Here is a 20,515-nt window from a genome sequence, read left to right as displayed (position 1 = left end):
GGTGGAGAGTTGGGTTGCGTTGAGTTGGGTTACATTGAGTTGGGTTGCGTTGAGTTGGCACAGTGGTGAGTTGGGTGTGGCGAGTTGGGTGGTGGCGAGTTGGGTTGCATTGAGTTGGGTGGTGATGGGTTGGCACAGTGGTTATTTGGGTGTTGAACAGTTGGGTGGTGGAGAGTTGGGTGGTGGAGAGTTGGGTTGCATTGAGTTGCGTTGCGTTGAGTTGGGTGGTGGTGGGTTGGCACAGTGGTGAGTTGGGTGTTGGCGAGTTGGGTGTTGGCGAGTTGGGTTGTGTTGAGTTGGGTGTTGGCGAGTTGTGTGTTGGTGATTTGGTGCAGCGGCGATTCGGTGCGTGGGGATTGGCTGAGCAAGGAGTGGGTGCGGGGGGTTGGGTGTGGAGGGGGCGTGGCACCCCAGGGTGTGGTGGCCGGGTGACTCACACGGGGTTGCGGGTGCCGTGGGCAGCCAAGGAGTCCCCGACGTGGACGCGGGCGCCCTTGAGGCGGTGCCAGCAGCAATCCAGGCGGTTCCTCACCACCACGGCGGCCACGGCGCGGCGCCGGCCCAGATCCACCGTCCACCAAGGTTCCGGTTCCCTTTGGGTTTGGGAACAGGAACCGTGCAGCCAGTTCCCATCCCTGTTCCCATCCACGGCGTTGATGGCGTCGCCGGCGCGGCCGGAAGTGGAGGATTGGGTCGCCGGGCGCCGCAAGGCCAAATTTTGGGCTGGGGGGACACCAAGGGACGCTGGGTGACCATCCCCAACGTGTCCTTCCAGTGCCACGGCCCAAAACGATGACGTGCCACCAGTTTTGGGCCAAGGTGCCAACCCAAGCTCGCCAGGGGTCGTGTCGGGGGGGGGGTTTTTTGGGGGTCCTTACCACCAGGTGGGGGGTGACAACCCTGAGCTGTCACCTCCACCTCACAGAGGACGAGGACGTCCTCCCGCCCCGGGATGATGATGGAGACGTAGCGACCCGGCAGCCCGTTGCAGCAGACGGTGGTGGAGGCCCCAGGCCCGGTGTCCAAAATGGCGCCGCAGCTGTCGGGCGGTGGGATCGTCACCGATTGGGTCGGTGGTGGGACAGCCACAACCTTTGGGGGATGGGAGTTGAGGGGGTGACACCAAAGGGTTGGGGGGAGGGGACTCACACGGGGTTGCGTTTGCCGTGGTCGCTCAAGGAGTCCCCGACGTGGACTTGGGCCCCCAGGAGGCTCTCCCAGCAGCAGTCGCGGCGGTTGGTGACGGTGACGGCGTAGACGGCGTGGCGGCGACCCAGGTCCACCCACCACCAGGGTTCCTCTTCCTTCTCCGTGTGGGAACAGGAGCCAGAAGGCCAATGAGGGTCAACCTTCCCATCCACCGCGTTGACCGCGTGGCTCTCGGCGTCCAAGGTGGAGGACTGAGCCACGGCGCGGCCCAGCGCCACGTTGGGGGCTGGAAGAGGCCGGGGTAGGGGTGGGGGTGAGGGTTGGGGGTTTGACTGCACCAAAAAAACCCAATCCAACCCGTTTCCCACCCAAAATGTGGTACCTCCAGGCAAAGGGGAGCAGCCTTGGAGCACCACCTCCACCTCGCAGAGCACCAAGGCCTCCACCCGGCCGGGGATGAGGATGGAGATGAAACGTCCCACCAAGCCCTGGCAGCAAAGGGTGCTGAGGGACCCGGGCCCCGCGTCAGTGATGACACCACAGCTGTTGGGAAAACCAAAAAGGACACAAAAAAACCCCCAAACATCATTCAATTGATCATCGGAGGTGGACAAGACGTCTAGAGACCATCTGGGCCCAACTAACTCAGGTGACCTGGAGGAGAGGACACAAGATGGCACCCAGGGGGTTCTGGAAGTCTCCAGAGAAGGAGATTGTTCCTGTGGTGTCACAACAACTGTTGAGAAACCAAAAAGGACACAAAAAAACCCCCAAACATCATCTGAGTGATCACCAGAGGGGGACGAGACCTCTAGAGATCATCTGGGCCCAACTAAGTTGGGTGACCTGGAGGAGGGGACACAAGATGGCACCCAGGGGGTTCTGGAAGTCTCCAGAGAAGGAGATTGTTCCAGTGGTGTCACCACAGTTGTTGAGAAACCAAAAAGGACACAAAAAACCCCAAAACAAACCCAAACATCATTCGAGTGATCACCAGAGGTGGACAAGACCTCTGGAGAATGTCTGGGCCCAACTACATTGGGTGACTGGAAGGAAAGGACACAAGATGGCACCCAGGAGGTTCTGGAAGTCTCCAGAAAAGGAGATTGTTCCAGTGGTGTCACCACAACTGTTGGGGAAACCAAAAAGGACACAAAAAACCCCAAACATCATCTGAGTGATCATCAGAGGGGGATGAGACCTCTACAGAACATCTAGGCCCGAACATGTTGGATGACCAGGAGGAGAGGACACAAGATGGCACCCAAGGAGGTTCTGGAAGTCTCTAGAGAAGGAGATGGTTCCAGTGGTGTCACCACAGCTGTTGGAGAAACCAAAAAGGACACAAAAAACCCCAAAACATCATCTGAGTGATCACCAGAGGTGGATGAAACCTCTACAGAACATCTAGGCCCGAACATGTTGGGTGACTGGGAGGAGAGGACACAAGATGGCACCCAAGGAGGTTCTGGAAGTCTCCAGAGAAGGAGATTGTTCCTGTGGTGTCACAACAACTGTTGAGAAACCAAAAAGGACACAAAAAAAACCCCAAACATCATCTGAGTGATCATCAGAGGGGGACGAGACCTCTAGAGATCATCTGGGCCCAACTAAGTTGGGTGACCTGGAGGAGGGGATACAAGATGGCATCCAGGAGGTTCTGGAAGTCTCCAGAGAAGGAGGTTGTTCCAGTGGTGTCACCACAGCTGTTGAGAAACCAAGGACACAAAAAAAACCCAAACATCATCCAAGTGATCATCAGAGGTGGATGAGGCCTCTACAGAATGTCTAGGCCCAACTAAGTTGGGTGACCGGGAGGAGGGGACACAAGATGGCACCCAGGGGGTTCTGGAAGTCTCCAGAGAAGGAGATTGTTCCAGTGGTGTCACCACAGCTGTTGGAGAAACCAAAAAGGACACAAAAAAACCCCAAACATCATTTGAGTGATCACCAGAGGTGGATGAGACTTCTACAGAATGTCTGGGCCCAACTAAGTTGGGTGACCTGGAGGAGGGGACACAAGATGGCACCCAAGGTGGGTTCTGGAAGTCTCCAGAGAAGGAGATTGTTCCAGTGGTGTCACAACAACTGTTGGAGAAACCAAAAAGGACACAAAAAAAGCCCCAAACAAAACCAAACATCATTCGAGTGATCACCAGAGGGGGATGAGACCTCCAGAGACCATCTGGGCCCAACTAACTCAGGTGACTGGGAGGAGAGGACACAAGATGGCACCCAGGGGGTTCTGGAAGTCTCCAGAGAAGGAGATTGTTCCAGTGGTGTCACCACAGTTGTTGAGAAACCAAAAAGGACACAAAAAACCCCAAAACAAACCCAAACATCATTCAAGTGATCACCAGAGGTGGACAAGACCTCTGGAGAATGTCTGGGCCCAACTACATTGGATGACCAGGAGAAGAGGACACAAAATGGCACCCAGGGGGTTCTGGAAGTCTCCAGAGAAGGAGATTGTTCCAGTGGTGTCACCACAGCTGTTGGAGAACCCAAAAAGGACACAAAAAACCCCAAAACAAACCCAAATATTATTTGAGTGATCACCAGAGGTGGAGAAGACCTCTGGAGAATGTCTGGGCCCGACTACGTTGGGTGACCTGGAGGAGAGGACACCCAGGGGGTTCTGGAAGTCTCTAGAGAAGGAGATTGTTCCAGTGGTGTCACCACAGCTGTTGGAGAAACCAAAAAAGACACAAAAAAACCCCAAACATCATTTGAGTGATCACCAGAGGTGGATGAGACTTCTACAGAATGTCTGGGCCCAACTAAGTTGGGTGACCTGGAGGAGGGGACACAAGATGGCACCCAGGGGGTTCTGGAAGTCTCCAGAGAAGGAGATTGTTCCAGTGGTGTCACAACAACTGTTGGAGAAACCAAAAAAGACACAAAAAAACCCAAAACAAACCCAAACATCATTCAAGTGATCACCAGAGGTGGATGAGACCTCTACAGAACATCTAGGCCCGAACATGTTGGGTGACCAGGAGGAGAGGACACAAGATGGCACCCAAGGAGGTTCTGGAAGTCTCTAGAGAAGGAGATTGTTCCAGTGATGTCACCACAGCTGTTGGAGAAACCAAAAAAGGCACAAAAAACCCCAAAACAAACCCAAACATCATTCAAGTGATCATTGGAGGGGGACGAGACCTCCAGAGACCATCTGGGCCAGACTACATTGCGTGACCGGGAGGAGAGGACACAAGATGGCACCCAGGGGGTTCTGGAAGTCTCCAGAGAAGGAGATTGTTCCAGTGGTGTCACCACAGCTGTTGAGAAACCAAAAAGGACACAAAAAACCCCAAAACATCATTTGAGTGATCATCAGAGGGGGATGAGACCTCTACAGAACATCTAGGCCCGAACATGTTGGATGACCAGGAGGAGAGGACACAAGATGGCACCCAAGGAGGTTCTGGAAGTCTCTAGAGAAGGAGATGGTTCCAGTGGTGTCACAACAACTGTTGAGAAACCAAAAAGGACACAATAAACCCCAAAACAAACCCAAACATCATTCAAGTGATCACCAGAGGTGGACAAGACCTCTGGAGAATGTCTGGGCCCAACTACATTGGGTGACTGGAAGGAAAGGACACAAGATGGCACCCAGGAGGTTCTGGAAGTCTCCAGAAAAGGAGATTGTTCCAGTGGTGTCACCACAGCTGTTGAGAAACCAAAAAGGACACAAAAAACCCCCAAACATCATTTGAGTGATCACCAGAGGTGGATGAGACCTCTACAGAACATCTAGGCCCGAACATGTTGTGTGACTGGGAGGAGAGGACACAAGATGGCACCCAGGGAGGTTCTGGAAGTCTCTAGAGAAGGAGATTGTTCCAGTGGTGTCACCACAGCTGTTGAGAAACCAAAAAGGACACAAAAAACCCCAAAACAAACCCAAACATCATTCGAGTGATCACCAGAGGGGGATGAGACCTCCAGAGACCATCTGGGCCCAACTAACTCAGGTGACTGGGAGGAGAGGACACAAGATGGCACCCAGGGGGTTCTGGAAGTCTCCAGAGAAGGAGATTGTTCCAGTGGTGTCACCACAGTTGTTGAGAAACCAAAAAGGACACAAAAAACCCCAAAACAAACCCAAACATCATTCAAGTGATCACCAGAGGTGGACAAGACCTCTGGAGAATGTCTGGGCCCAACTACATTGGGTGACTGGAAGGAAAGGACACAAGATGGCACCCAGGAGGTTCTGGAAGTCTCCAGAAAAGGAGATTGTTCCAGTGGTGTCACCACAGCTGTTGGAGAAACCAAAAAAGGTACAAAAATACCCCAAACATCATCTGAGTGATCATCAGAGGGGGACGAGACCTCTGGAGAATGTCTGGGCCCAACCACGTTGGGTGACTGGAAGGAGGGGACACAAGATGGCACCCAGGGGGTTCTGGAAGTCTCTAGAGAAGGAGATTGTTCCAGTGGTGTCACCACAGCTGTTGGAGAAACCAAAAAGGACACAAAAAAACCCCCAAACATCATCCAAGTGATCACCAGAGGTGGATGAAACCTCTACAGAACATCTAGGCCCGAACATGTTGTGTGACTGGGAGGAGAGGACACAAGATGGCACCCAGAGAGGTTCTGGAAGTCTCTAGAGAAGGAGATTGTTCCAGTGGTGTCACCACAGCTGTTGAGAAACCAAAAAGGACACAAAAAACCCCAAAACAAACCCAAACATCATTCAAGTGATCACCAGAGGTGGACAAGACCTCTGGAGAATGTCTGGGCCCAACTACATTGGGTGACTGGAAGGAAAGGACACAAGATGGCACCCAGGAGGTTCTGGAAGTCTCCAGAAAAGGAGGTTGTTCCAGTGGTGTCACAACAGCTGTTGGAGAAACCAAAAAGGACATAAAGAAAACCCCAAACATCATCTGAGTGATCACCAGAGGTGGATGAAACCTCTACAGAATGTCTGGGCCCAACCACGTTGGGTGACTGGAAGGAGGGGACACAAGATGGCACCAGGGGGTTCTGGAAGTCTCCAGAGAAGGAGATTGTTCCAGTGGTGTCACCACAGTTGTTGAGAAACCAAAAAGGACACAAAAAACCCCAAAACAAACCCAAACATCATTCAAGTGATCACCAGAGGTGGACAACACCTCTGGAGAACGTCTGGGCCCAACTACATTGGGTGACCAGGAGAAGAGGACACAAGATGGCACCCAGGAGGTTCTGGAAGTCTCCATAGAAGGAGATTGTTCCAGTGGTGTCACCACAGGTGTTGGAGAAACCAAAAAGGACACAAAAAAACCCCCAAACATCATTTGAGTGATCACCAGAGGTGGATGAGACTTCTACAGAATGTCTGGGCCCAACCACGTTGGGTGACTGGAAGGAGGGGACACAAGATGGCACCCAGGGGGTTCTGGAAGTCTCCAGAGAAGGAGATTGTTCCAGTGGTGTCACCACAGTTGTTGAGAAACCAAAAAGGACACAAAAAACCCCAAAACAAACCCAAACATCATTCAAGTGATCACCAGAGGTGGACAAGACCTCTGGAGAATGTCTGGGCCCAACTACATTGGGTGACTGGAAGGAAAGGACACAAGATGGCACCCAGGAGGTTCTGGAAGTCTCCAGAAAAGGAGATTGTTCCAGTGGTGTCACCACAGCTGTTGGAGAAACCAAAAAAGGTACAAAAATACCCCAAACATCATCTGAGTGATCATCGGAGGGGGACGAGACCTCTGGAGAATGTCTGGGCCCAACCACGTTGGGTGACTGGAAGGAGGGGACACAAGATGGCACCCAGGGGGTTCTGGAAGTCTCTAGAGAAGGAGGTTGTTCCAGTGGTGTCACCACAGCTGTTGGAGAAACCAAAAAGGACACAAAAAAACCCCCAAACATCATCCAAGTGATCACCAGAGGTGGATGAAACCTCTACAGAACATCTAGGCCCGAACATGTTGTGTGACTGGGAGGAGAGGACACAAGATGGCACCCAGAGAGGTTCTGGAAGTCTCTAGAGAAGGAGATTGTTCCAGTGGTGTCACCACAGCTGTTGAGAAACCAAAAAGGACACAAAAAACCCCAAAACAAACCCAAACATCATTCAAGTGATCACCAGAGGTGGACAAGACCTCTGGAGAATGTCTGGGCCCAACTACATTGGGTGACTGGAAGGAAAGGACACAAGATGGCACCCAGGAGGTTCTGGAAGTCTCCAGAAAAGGAGATTGTTCCAGTGGTGTCACCACAGCTGTTGGAGAACCCAAAAAGGACACAAAAAACCCCAAAACAAACCCAAATATTATTTGAGTGATCACCAGAGGTGGAGAAGACCTCTGGAGAATGTCTGGGCCCGACTACGTTGGGTGACCTGGAGGAGAGGACACCCAGGGGGTTCTGGAAGTCTCTAGAGAAGGAGATTGTTCCAGTGGTGTCACCACAGCTGTTGGAGAACCCAAAAAGGACACAAAAAACCCCAAAACAAACCCAAATATTATTTGAGTGATCACCAGAGGTGGAGAAGACCTCTGGAGAATGTCTGGGCCCGACTACGTTGGGTGACCTGGAGGAGAGGACACCCAGGGGGTTCTGGAAGTCTCTAGAGAAGGAGATTGTTCCAGTGGTGTCACCACAGCTGTTGGAGAAACCAAAAAGGACACAAAAAAAACCCCAAACATCATCTGAGTGATCACCAGAGGGGGACGAGACCTCTAGAGATCATCTGGGCCCAACCACGTTGGGTGACTGGAAGGAGGGGACACAAGATGGCACCCAGGGGGTTCTGGAAGTCTCTAGAGAAGGAGATTGTTCCAGTGGTGTCACCACAGCTGTTGAGAAACCAAAAAGGACACAAAAAACCCCAAAACAAACCCAAACATCATTCAAGTGATCACCAGAGGTGGACAAGACCTCTGGAGAATGTCTGGGCCCAACTACATTGGGTGACTGGAAGGAAAGGACACAAGATGGCACCCAGGAGGTTCTGGAAGTCTCCAGAAAAGGAGGTTGTTCCAGTGGTGTCACAACAGCTGTTGGAGAAACCAAAAAGGACATAAAGAAAACCCCAAACATCATCTGAGTGATCACCAGAGGTGGATGAAACCTCTACAGAATGTCTGGGCCCAACCACGTTGGGTGACTGGAAGGAGGGGACACAAGATGGCACCAGGGGGTTCTGGAAGTCTCCAGAGAAGGAGGTTGTTCCAGTGGTGTCACCACAGCTGTTGGAGAAACCAAAAAGGACACAAAAAAAGCCCCAAACAAACCCAAACATCATTCGAGTGATCACCAGAGGTGGACAAGACCTCTGGAGAATGTCTGGGCCCAACCACGTTGGGTGACTGGAAGGAAAGGACACAAGATGGCACCCAGGAGGTTCTGGAAGTCTCTAGAGAAGGAGATTGTTCCAGTGGTGTCACCACAGTTGTTGAGAAACCAAAAAGAACACAAAAAACCCCAAACATCATTTGAGTGATCACCAGAGGGGGATGAGACCTCTACAGAACATCTAGGCCCGAACATGTTGGGTGACCAGGAGGAGAGGACACAAGATGGCACCCAAGGAGGTTCTGGAAGTCTCTAGAGAAGGAGATTGTTCCAGTGGTGTCACCACAGCTATTGGAGAAACCAAAAAGGACATAAAGAAAACCCCAAACATCATTCAAGTGATCACCAGAGGTGGATGAGACCTCTAGAGATCATCTGGGCCCAACTAACTCAGGTGACCTGGAGGAGGGGACACAAGATGGCACCCAGGGGGTTCTGGAAGTCTCCAGAGAAGGAGATTGTTCCAGTGGTGTCACCACAGCTGTTGAGAAACCAAAAAGGACACAAAAACCCCAAAACAAACCCAAACATCATTCAAGTGATCACCAGAGGTGGATGAGGCCTCTACAGAATGTCTGGGCCCAACTAAGTTGGGTGACTGGAAGGAGGGGACACAAGATGGCACCCAGGGGGTTCTGGAAGTCTCCAGAAAAGGAGATTGTTCCAGTGGTGTCACCACAGTTGTTGGAGAAACCAAAAAAGGCACAAAAAACCCCAAAACAAACCCAAACATCATTCAAGTGATCATTGGAGGGGGACGAGGCCTCTACAGAATGTCTGGGCCCAACTACATTGGGTGATTAGGAGGAGGGGACACAAGATGGCACCCAGGGGGTGATGGGAATCTCCAGAGAAGGAGATTGTTCCAGTGGTGTCACCACAGCTGTTGGAGAAACCAAAAAGGACACAAAAAAACCCCAAACATCATTCAAGTGATCATAAGAGGTGGATGAAACCTCTACAGAACATCTAGGTCTGAACATGTTGGGTGACTGGGAGAAGAGGACACAAGATGGCACCCAAGGGGTTCTGGAAGTCTCCAGAGAAGGAGATTGTTTCAGTGCTGTCACCACAACTGTTGAGAAACCAAAAAGGACACAAAAACCCCCAAAACAAACCCAAACATCATTCAAGTGATCACCAGAGGTGGATGAGGCCTCTACAGAATGTCTGGGCCCAACTACATTGGGTGACCGGGAGGAGGGGACACAAGATGGCACCCAGGAGGTTCTGGAAGTCTCCAGAGAAGGAGATTGTTCCAGTGGTGTCACCACAGCTGTTGAGAAACCAAAAAGGACACAAAAAAACCCAAAACAAACCCAAACATCATTCAAGTGATCACCAGAGGTGGACGAGGCCTCTACAGAATGTCTGGGCCCAACTAAGTTGGGTGACTGGGAGGAGGGGACAGAAGATGGCACCCAGGGAGGTTCTGGAAGTCTCCAGAGAAGGAGATTGTTCCAGTGGTGTCACCACAGCTCTTGAGAAACCAAAAAGGACACAAAACAAACCCCCCAAACATCATTCAAGTGATCACCAGAGGTGGATGAAACCTCTACAGAACATCTAGGCCCGAACATGTTGGGTGACTGGAAGGAGAGGACACAAGATGGCACCCAAGGAGGTTCTGGAAGTCTCTAGAGAAGGAGATTGTTCCAGTGGTGTCACCACAGCTGTTGGAGAAACCAAAAAGGACACAAAAAACCCCAAAACATCATCTGAGTGATCACCAGAGGTGGATGAGAACTCCAGAGTCCATCTGGGCCCAACTACGTTGGGTGACCAAGAGGAGGGACCTTGGAGCAGCTTCCAGGTCCTGAAGGGGCTCCAGGAAAGCTGGAGAGGGACTTGGGACAAGGACCTGGAGGGATGGGATGAGGGGTGATGGTTCCAACCTCCAAGAGGGGAGATGGAGAGGAGATCTTGGGGAGGGAGGGAGAAATTCTTTGGGGTGAGGGTGGTGAGACCCTGGTTGCCCCCAGAAGCTGTGGCTGCCCCATCCCTGGAGGTGTTGGAGGTTGGATGGGGCTTGGAGCAACCTGGGTTGGAGGAAAGGTCCCTGACCATGGTTTGAGGTGGAACTGGGTGAGCTTTAAGGTCTCTTGGTGAAGAAGACCAAGTATTGGCCCCTGGGGGACCCTCCTTGACCTCCAACTTGACCCTACTGCCTTGGTCACCATCCTCTTGAGTGATGTCACTTCTCCATCCACCTCAGGGCCCACCCCTCTTCTCAACTTCCCTCACTGAGGACATCCCGGGTGCCACCACCAAGAACCTCCCCAAAGCCAGGGTAGATCCCACCCATTGACATCATCAATGACATCACCACTTGAAGGGTTGGGAGATGACATCATCAACGATGTCACCACCCAAAGGGTTGGGAGATGACATCATCAACGATGTCACCTCTTGAGTGATGTCACTTCTCCATCCACCTCAGGGCCCACCCCTCTTCTCAACTTCCCTACTTGAGGACATCCCGGGTGCCACCACCAAGAACCTCCCCAAAGCCAGGGTAGATCCCACCCATTGACATCATCAATGACGTCACCACTCGAAGGGTTGGGAGATGACATCATCAATGATGTCACCTCTTGAGTGGTGTCACTTCTCCACCCCCTTAAGGCCCACCCCTCTTCTTGACTTCCCTAATTGAGGACATCCCGGGTGCCACCACCAAGAACCTCCCTGAAGGTATATCCCACCCACTGACATCATCAATGACGTCACCTCCCAAAGGGTTTGGAGATGACATCATCAACGATGTCACCTCTTGAGTGGTGTCACCTCTCAAGCCCCCTCAGGGCCCACCCCTCTTCTTGACTTTCCCAACTGAGAACATCCCGGGTACCACCACCAAGAACCTCCCCAAAGCCAGGGTAGATCCCACCCATTGACATCATCAATGACGTCACCACTCAAAGGGTTTGGAGATGACATCATCAACGATGTCACCTCTTGAGTGGTGTCACCTCTCAAGCCCCCTCAGGGCCCACCCCTCTTCTTGACTTTCCCAACTGAGAACATCCCGGGTGCCACCACCAAGAACCTCCCCAAAGCCAGGGTAGATCCCACCCATTGACATCATCAATGACGTCACCACTCAAAGGGTTTGGAGATGACATCATCAACGATGTCACCTCTTGAGTGATGTCACTTCTCCATCCACCTCAGGGCCCACCCCTCTTCTCAACTTCCCTACTTGAGAACATCCCGGGTGCCACCACCAAGAACCTCCCCAAAGCCAGGGTAGATCCCACCCATTGACATCATCAATGATGTCACCACTCGAAGGGTTGGGAGATGACATCATCAACGATGCCAGCTCTTGAGTGGTGTCACTTCTCAGTCCCCCCCAGGGCCCACCCCTCTTCTCAACTTCCCTCATTGAGGACGTCATGGGCGCCACCACCAAGAACCTCCCCGAAGCCAGGGTAGATCCCACCCATTGACATCATCAATGACATCACCACTCAAAGGGTTTGGAGATGACATCATCAACAACATCACCACCCAAAGGGCTTGGTGATGACATCATCAACAACGTCACCTCCCAAAGGGTTTGGAGCCTCACATGGGATTATCCCGACCGCGCTCTCCCGGCGCGTCCCCGACGTGGACCTGAGCTCCTCGAAGACTTTGCCAACAACAATCCTGACGGTTCTTGACCACGACGGCCACCACGGGTTGGGTCCTTCCCAAATCCACGTTCCACCAAGGTTCCATCTCCTTCAAAGTCCGGGAACAGGAGCCGTGGGCCCAGATTCCATCCCGGTTGCCGTCCACGGCGTTGGCGGCGATGCTGTGGTTGGGGAAGGAGGAGGATTGGGTGCTGGGACGTCCCAAGGCCGCGTTGAAAGCTGCTCAAGGAAGAGAAGAAGGTGGATGGTGGAAGGGTTGGAATCTTCATTGGAAGAGGGGTTGGGATTCTTCTGGAAAAGGGGGGGGGAACTCACCGGCGGGGGGGATGTGGCAGCTCTGGGTGCTCGTGTCTTGTGCCAGGACTTGGGTGAGAAGATGAAGAAGAAGAGCCCAAGGTAGGGCCATGGTGGGGGCTGTGGGGAAGGGGAGAGGGGTGTGGGGACCACCAGGATGGGTTGGAGATCAGCAGGATCCCTGGGGACCAGCAGGATCCCATCCCTGGAGGCTACTGTGATATCCATGGGGACCACTGGGATGTCCATGGGGACCACCATGACTCCCCAGGGACCCTTAGGATCCCAAGGGACCATCAGGATCCCATGGGACCACTGTGATCCTCTGGGATCACACCACGATCCCTGGGGACCACTGTGATATCCATGGGGACTACCATGATTCCCCTGGGACCATCAGGATCCCATGGGACCACCATGATCTCTGGGGACCACCACTGATCCTGAGGACCACCTTGATCCTCAGGCATCACACCACGATCCCTGGGGACCACTGTGATATCCATGGGGACCACCATGACTCCCCAGGGACCATCAGGATCCCATGGGACCACCACTAGCCCTGAGGACCACCCAGGGCCTCAAGGATCACACCACCATCCTTGGGACCACCCTGATCCTCTTGGATCACACCCTGATCCCTGGGGACCACTGTGATATCCATGGGGACCACCATGATTCCTCAGGGATCATCAGGATCCCATGGGACCACCGTGTTCCTCTGGGATCACACCACGATCCCTGGGGACAACTGTGATGTCCATGGGACCACCATGATTCCCCTGGGACCATCAGGATCTCATGGGACCACCATGATCTCTGGGGACCACCATTAGCCCTGAGGACCACCCTGATCTTCAGGGACCTCACCATGATCCCTGGGGACCACTGTGATGTCCATGGGGACCACCATGACTCCACTGGGACCATCAGGATCCCATGGGACCACCACTAGTCCTGAGGACCACCTTGATCCTCTGGGATCACACCACGATCCCTGGGGACCACTGTGATATCCGTAGGGACCATCAGGACCCCACAGGACCACCATGATCTCTGGGGGACCACCCTGATCCCTGGGGACCACTGTGATATCCATGGGGACCACCATGATTCCTCAGGGATCATCAGGATCCCATGGGACCACCGTGTTCCTCTGGGATCACACCATGATCCCTGGGGACCACTGTGATGTCCATGGGACCACCATGATTCCCCTGGGACCATCAGGATCTCATGGGACCACCATGATCTCTGGGGACCACCATTAGCCCTGAGGACCACCCTGATCTTCAGGAACCTCACCATGATCCCTGGGGACCACTGTGATGTCCATGGGGACTACCATGATTCCCCTGGGACCATCAGGATCCCATGGGACCACCATGATCTCTGGGGACCACCACTGATCCTGAGGACCACCCTGATCCTCAGGGACCCCACCACGATCCCTGGGGACCACTGTGATATCCGTAGGGACCATCAGGACCCCACAGGACCACCATGATCTCTGGGGGACCACCCTGATCCCTGGGGACCACTGTGATATCCATGGGGACCACCATGATTCCTCAGGGATCATCAGGATCCCATGGGACCACCATGATCCTCTGGGATCACACCATGATCCCTGGGGACCACCATGATCCCTGGGGACCACTGTGATATCCATGGGACCACCATGACTCCATTGGGACCATCAGGATCCCATGGGACCATCCCGATCTTCAGGGACCACTGTGATATCCATGGGGACCATCAGGATCCTACAGGACCAGCAGGATCTCTGGGGACCACTGTGATATCCATGGGGACCACCATGATTCCTCAGGGACCATCAGGATCCCATGGGACCACCATGGTCCTCTGGGATCACACCATGATCCCTGGGGACCACCATGATCCCTGAGGCCCAACACAAACCTTGGGGTCCACCATGATCTCTAAGGGACCACCATGATCCCTGGGATCCACCATGATCCCTGAGGGACCACCACAATCCCTGGAGATGACCATGAGCCTTGGAGACCACCATGATCCTTGGGACCCATGAAGATCCCTGAGGACCACCAGAACCCCTGATGGAAACCATGATCCCTGGAGACCACCATGACCCCTGGGGTCCACCACAACTCCTGGGGTCCACCATGATCCCCAGGGACCACCATGATCCTTGGGATCCACCAGGATCCCTGGAGACGACCACAACCTCTAGGGTCCACCACAACCCCTGGGGTCCACCAGGATCCCTGGGGTCCACCATGATCTCTGAGGGACCACCATGAAACTTGGGATCCACCATGATCCCTGAAGACCACCAGAACCCCTGGTGGAAACCATGATCCCTGGGGTCCACAAGGATCCCTGAGGGACCACCATGATCCTTGGGATCCACCATGATCCCTGGAGAACCCCATGATCCTTAGGATCCACCAGGATCCCTGAGGGACCACAAAGATCCCTGGAGGCCACCACAACTCCTGGGGTCCACCATGATCCCTGAAGACCACCAGAACCCCTGGTGGAAACCATGATCCCTGGGGACCACCATGATCCCTGAGGGACCACCACAGTTCCTGGGGTCCACCAGGATCTCTGGAGACCACCACAACCCCTGGGGTCCACCATGATCCCTGGGGACCACCACAACCCCTGGTGGACACCATGATCCCTGGGGACCACCATGATCCCTGAGGGACCACCACAACCCCTGGTGGAAACCATGACCCCTGGGACCACCATGATCCCTGAGGGACCACCACAGCTCCTGGGGTCCACAAGGATCCTTGGGATCCACCATGATTCCCTGGAGACCACCACAACCCCTGGGGTCCACAAGGATCCTTGGGATCCACCATGATTCCTGGAGACCACCACAACTTGTGGGGTCCACCACAACTCGTGGGGTCCACCATGATCCCTGGGGTCCACAAGGATCCCTGAGGGACCACCATGATCCTTGGGATCCACCAGGATCCCTGGAGCCCACCATCTCTTACCCTGTTGGTGAAGAAGGGTTGGAGAGTCCCCACTGGCCTCTGGAGATGGAGAAGGAGCAGAAGGAGAAGAAGAAGGAGGAGGAGGATGAAGAGAAGGAGGAGGAGGGATGGAGGAGGCAACGTGGCACCCAGTTAATGTTTAAAGAAGGTTTTGGTGACACAGTTGGGTGCTGCCATGGTGTCACCTTCCCCCTGCCACCACGGGACAGAGTGTCCCCAAGAGGTGACACCGGGGCGTGAAGTTCACCCAGGTGGAAACTTGAGTTTCTACCAAGCTTGGATGGTGGTTGGGGAGGGGGAGGAGAGGGAGAAGTTCACCCCCACCCTTGAGAGTACCCAGATTGGGTGGGACGGGTGGTGGCAGTGGCACGAGGGGTGACACCGGGTGACAGACCCCACCCCATCCCCACGACGAGGGAGAAGCAAAGTGGGAGAAGGTCCAAACTTGGTGATTTTATTGATTCCTTGATAAAAGCCCGGCCAGCGGGGACAGAAGGGGACATCTGGGGACAGTTGGGGACACGTGGAGATGGTTGGGAACACTCCAACTCTTGGGTGGGGAGATGCTCCCAACCCCCTCCCCAAGCAGCCACAATGGAGGTGCCACAACGCTCGGGGTGAGGCCACGTTGTCCCTGGAGGTGACAGGAAGGGGAAAGGGTGGAAGGTGGCTTCCTGTTGTCACCTGGTGGCTTCCTGTTGTCACCTGGTGGCCAGGATCTCCTGGGTGGCCAAGCGGATGAGGCGGTGGAAGTCGAAGTGGAGATGTTTCCTCCAGAAGCGGCGGTCGCGCCCGAAGACCTGGGCGGGAAACCGGGGGCTCCCTGTGGGGGTGAGGGCCACCAAATTCCTGTCACGAGGTGTGGGGGGGCAGGGGACCAACCAAGGGACAGCCAAGGTGACACCTTCACCTTCTTTGTCCCCCTCACCAATGCCGTGGAAGATCCTGGCGACGGCGCGGCCGGAGAAGTTCTCCTCGGGGCGGAGAGCCAGGAAGCGGCGGATGTCGGCGCGGATTTGGGTCTCCTGCTCTGGTGGCTGCTGAGGAGACACCAAGGAGGTGACATCCCAAGATTTTCCTCAAAATGGTGGCCCCCTGTCTCAACAACCCATCCAGATCCCAACTGGAGAGCCCAGCCAACCAGAGGTTCCACCCAACTGGAGGTCCAACCCAACTGGAGGTCCAACCCAACCAGAGGTCCCATCCAACCGGAGGTCCCATCCAGCTGGGGGTCCCACCCAGCTGGGGGTTCTATCCAATTAGAGGTCCCATCCAACCGGAGGTCCCACCCAACCGGAGGTCCCACCCAACCAGGGGTTCCATTCAACTGGAGGTCCCACCCAACTGGGGGTTCCATCCAACCAGAGGTCCCATTCAACTTGAGGTTCAACCCAAATGGAGATCCCAGCCAACCAGAGGTCCCACCCAAACAGAGGTTCCATCCAACTGGAGGTCCAACCCAACTGGAGTTCCAACCCAACTGGAGGTCCCATCCAACCGGAGGTCCCATCCAACCGGAGGTCCCACCCAACTGGGGGTTCCATCCAATTAGAGGTCCCACCCAACTGGAGGTCCCACCCAACCGGGGGTTCCATTCAACTGGAGGTCCCACCCAACTGGAGGTCCCACCCAACTGGGGGTTCCATCCAACTGGAGGTCCCATTCAACTTGAGGTTCAACCCAAATAGAGATCCCAGCCAACCAGAGGTCCCACCCAAGCAGAGGTTCCATCCAACTGGAGGTCCAACCCAACTGGAGTTCCAACCCAACTGGAGGTCCCATCCAACCGGAGGTCCCATCCAACCAGAGGTCCCACCCAACTGGGGGTTCCATCCAATTAGAGGTCCCACCCAACTGGAGGTCCCACCCAACCGGGGGTTCCATTCAACTGGAGGTCCCACCCAACTGGAGGTCCCACCCAACTGGGGGTTCCATCCAACCGGAGGTCCCATTCAACTTGAGGTTCAACCCAAATAGAGATCCCAGCCAACCAGAGGTCCCACCCAAGCAGAGGTTCCATCCAACTGGAGGTCCAACCCAACTGGAGAGCCCAGCCAACTGGAGGTCCCATCCAACCGGAGGTCCCATCCAACCAGAGGTCCCACCCAACTGGGGGTTCCATCCAATTAGAGGTCCCACCCAACTGGAGGTCCCACCCAACCGGGGGTTCCATTCAACTGGAGGTCCCACCCAACTGGAGGTCCCACCCAACTGGGGTTCCATCCAACCGGAGGTCCCATTCAACTTGAGGTTCAACCCAAATAGAGATCCCAGCCAACCAGAGGTCCCACCCAAGCAGAGGTTCCATCCAACTGGAGGTCCAACCCAACTGGAGAGCCCAGCCAACTGGAGGTCCCAGCCAACTGGAGGTCCCACCCAACTGGAGGTCCCACCCAACCGGGGGTCTCAGACAACTGGGGGTCCCAGACAACCGGAGGTCCCACACAACTGGAGGTCCCACCCAACTAGAGATCCCATTCAACTGGAGGTCCAACCCAACTAGAGGTCCCAGCCAACTGGAGGTCCCATCCAACCGGAGAGCCCTTCCATCTGGAGATCCCATCCAACCAGAGGTCCCACCCAACCGGAGGTCCAACCCAACTAGAGATCCCACTCAACTGGAGGTCCCATCCAACTGGAGGTCCCACCCAACTGGAGATCCCATCCAACTGGAGGTCTCACCCAACTGGAGATTCCACCCAACCGGAGGTCCCACCCAACTGGAGATCCCATCCAACTGGAGGTCCCACCCAACCGGAGGCCCCACCCAACCGGAGGTCCCACCCAACTGGAGATCCCATCCAACTGGAGGTCCCACCCAACCGGAGGCCCCACCCAACCGGAGGCCCCACCCAACCGGAGGTCCCATCCAACTGGGAGTTCCATCCAACTGGGGGTCGAACCCAAATAGAGATCCCATCCAACTAGAGGTCCCACCCAACTGGAGGTCCCACCCAACTGGAGAGCCCATCCAATTGGAGGTCCCACCCAACCAGAGGTCTCATCCAATTGGAGGTCCCATCCAACCGGAGGTCCCACCCAACCGGAGATCCCACCCAAACAGAGGTCCCATCTAATTGGAGAGCCCATTAAACCGGAGGTCCCACCCAACCGGAGGTCCCATCCAACCAGAGTCCCACCCAAGCAGAGGTTCCATCCAACTGGAGGTCCAACCCAACTGGAGGTCTCACCCAACTGGAGATTCCACCCAACCGGAGGTCCTATCCAACCAGAGGTCCCACCCAACCAGAGGTTCCATCCAACTGGAGGTCCAACCCAACTGAAGATCCCACCCAACTGGAGATCCCACCCAACTGGAGGTCCCACCCATCTGGAGAGCCCACCCATCTGGAGAGCCCACCCATCTGGAGAGCCCACCCAACTGGAGGTCCCAGTTGATGGTTGGAGCGACTCCTAAAGGACTCAGAAGTTGGGGTTTTGCTCACTGTGGTATCTCCAGGAGCTTCCTCTTCATCCTCTTCCTCCTCCTCCTCCTCCTCACGTGGTTCCTTCTCGAAGTAATCTTGGAGTAGAGCCTTCAACCGGGAGCTCCTCTCCTCTTCCTCTTCCTCAGGATGAAGGTCACAGGTCTGGAACGCCACGCTGGCGCGGCCGGAGTCAACGCCCTGACCCTTTCTAGGATCCCAACTGGGAACCTCCACAACCCTTCCACCACCAAGATGGGAGCTTGAAGGATCAGGGAGGGCTTTTCCTCACCTCTGGAATGCCCGGAAGCAGGCCTGGAGTTGCCCAAGAGCCATCTTCTCCCTGGCCACCACTTTTCCATGGAGGAAGTTCGCAGAGGTAATCCAGTTCCTGGCCCGTGAGGTCACCGTAGGCACGGAAGTGGAAGGACAAATCCTCAAATTCCACAGGATCCCGCTCTTCCCACCTGGAAAACATCCCAAACATGTTGCCCAACCCAAAACGTGGTGCCCACCAAAGCTGGTGACCACCAGAAGAATCTGTCCCAAACCCAGGTACCCTCGGCAGAGCCTGCGATCCCACTGGAGTTTGACGCAAGGAACGTTTGCCCAAAAGGCACCTCCCACCCATGGAAATCACTTCAAGGAGACCACGTTGAACTCCAAGGAACTGCTCTTGGCCATGATCCGCCCAACCAAAACGTTACCGGGGCCAGGAAGACAGCGATAGGAGGAGAGCTGAGGAAGGAGAACATCAGAAAGGTCACGGCCACGGCTTAGAGAGGGATTTTTAAGGTTGGAAGAGTCAAAAGGAACCTCTGGAGAACATCTAATTCCAGCCTTGAGGTTGGCCTAGAGGACTGGATGATGTCCAGGTGGGGTTTGGGATGTCTCCAGAGATGGAGACTCCACCATGGGCTCTGGGAAACTTCTGCAACCCTCAGAGTCAAGAAGTTCCTCCTCAAGTTGAGATGGAACTTCCCATGGTTGAGTTTGTGACCATTGTCCCTGGGCAGAAGGATCTGATCTCCTCCACCTGATCCCTGAAAGGATCTTTATGGAGGAGATCATCCCCTCCGTGTCCTCCTGACCAACCCCAGGCCCTTCAGCCTCTCCTCCAATGGTGGTAGATGTTCTAACCCCATCTTGGTGGCTCTTGAGTTGGATGGCTCTCCAGTAGCTCCTTGTCCTTCATCACTTGGGTGTCCTACAGCTGGATCAAGTTCTCCAGGAGGAGGGAGGGGGGAACGAGAACCTCCCTTGACCTGTTGGCCACCCCAATCTTCTCCATGCACCCCCAGGAAGCCATCGGGCTTCTTGGCCACAAGGGTTGGTTGGCTGGTGGTCATCCTCTTGTCCACCAGGACCTTCTCCTGGCAGCTGCTCACCCCCCAACCTCTGCTGGTCCACAGGGACCCCCCACAACGGACCCAACACTTGCTCTTGGTCAACCTCATGAGGTTCCTCTCCAACCAGATCTCCAAACTCTCCAGGGTCCTGCTGGATGGCACCTCCTGGTGGATGGATCAACCACCCCTTCCCCACTTTGGTGTCACCACCCAGAGGGGACGTTTGTCCCTTCACCCAACTCATGGATGAAGACCTTGACCAAGAGGTGGAGGCCACCAAGTAGACTCTCCAGACCACCAATGAAAACCCTTCTGAGCTTTGGGCTTGGAGCCCCTTCTCCAACCACTTGGGA

The 20,515-nt window shown here is 54.8% G+C and overlaps 1 protein-coding gene across 1 annotated transcript; it reads right to left on the bottom strand.

The window, feature by feature from the left end:
- Nucleotides 1-433: 433 nt before the first annotated feature.
- LOC103526233 lies at nucleotides 434-13,500 on the bottom strand. The gene is made up of 5 exons (XM_030468453.1): nucleotides 13,260-13,500; nucleotides 12,029-12,314; nucleotides 1,150-1,692; nucleotides 828-1,039; nucleotides 434-768 (listed from the first exon to the last, which is right to left on the bottom strand). Exons 1-5 carry the CDS (start codon nucleotides 13,498-13,500, stop codon nucleotides 434-436), a joined length of 1,617 nt encoding a protein of 538 aa, XP_030324313.1.
- Between the last annotated feature and the right edge of the window lie 7,015 nt (nucleotides 13,501-20,515).

The sequence above is a fragment of the Calypte anna genome, unplaced genomic scaffold (genome assembly GCF_003957555.1).
Source record: "Calypte anna isolate BGI_N300 unplaced genomic scaffold, bCalAnn1_v1.p scaffold_110_arrow_ctg1, whole genome shotgun sequence".
Taxonomy (NCBI): domain Eukaryota; kingdom Metazoa; phylum Chordata; class Aves; order Apodiformes; family Trochilidae; genus Calypte; species Calypte anna.
The sequence above is the reverse complement of the archived record's forward strand: the minus strand, read 5'-3'. Positions and strand labels throughout refer to the sequence as shown.

Excerpts from the sequence above, each read along its gene's own strand:
- LOC103526233 (XM_030468453.1), bottom strand. The coding sequence starts at position 13,500 with ATGGTGGTCCCCATGGATATCACAGTGGTCCCCAGGGATCAGGGTGGT. Across the intron at positions 12,315-13,259 it reads AGTGGTCCCCAGGGATCATG|CTTTCAACGCGGCCTTGGGA; the intron begins GTGAGGTCCCTG and ends TTCCTTGAGCAG. Across the intron at positions 1,693-12,028 it reads CGCGGTCGGGATAATCCCAT|CTGTGGTGTCATCACTGACG; the intron begins GTGAGGCTCCAA and ends TTTTCCCAACAG.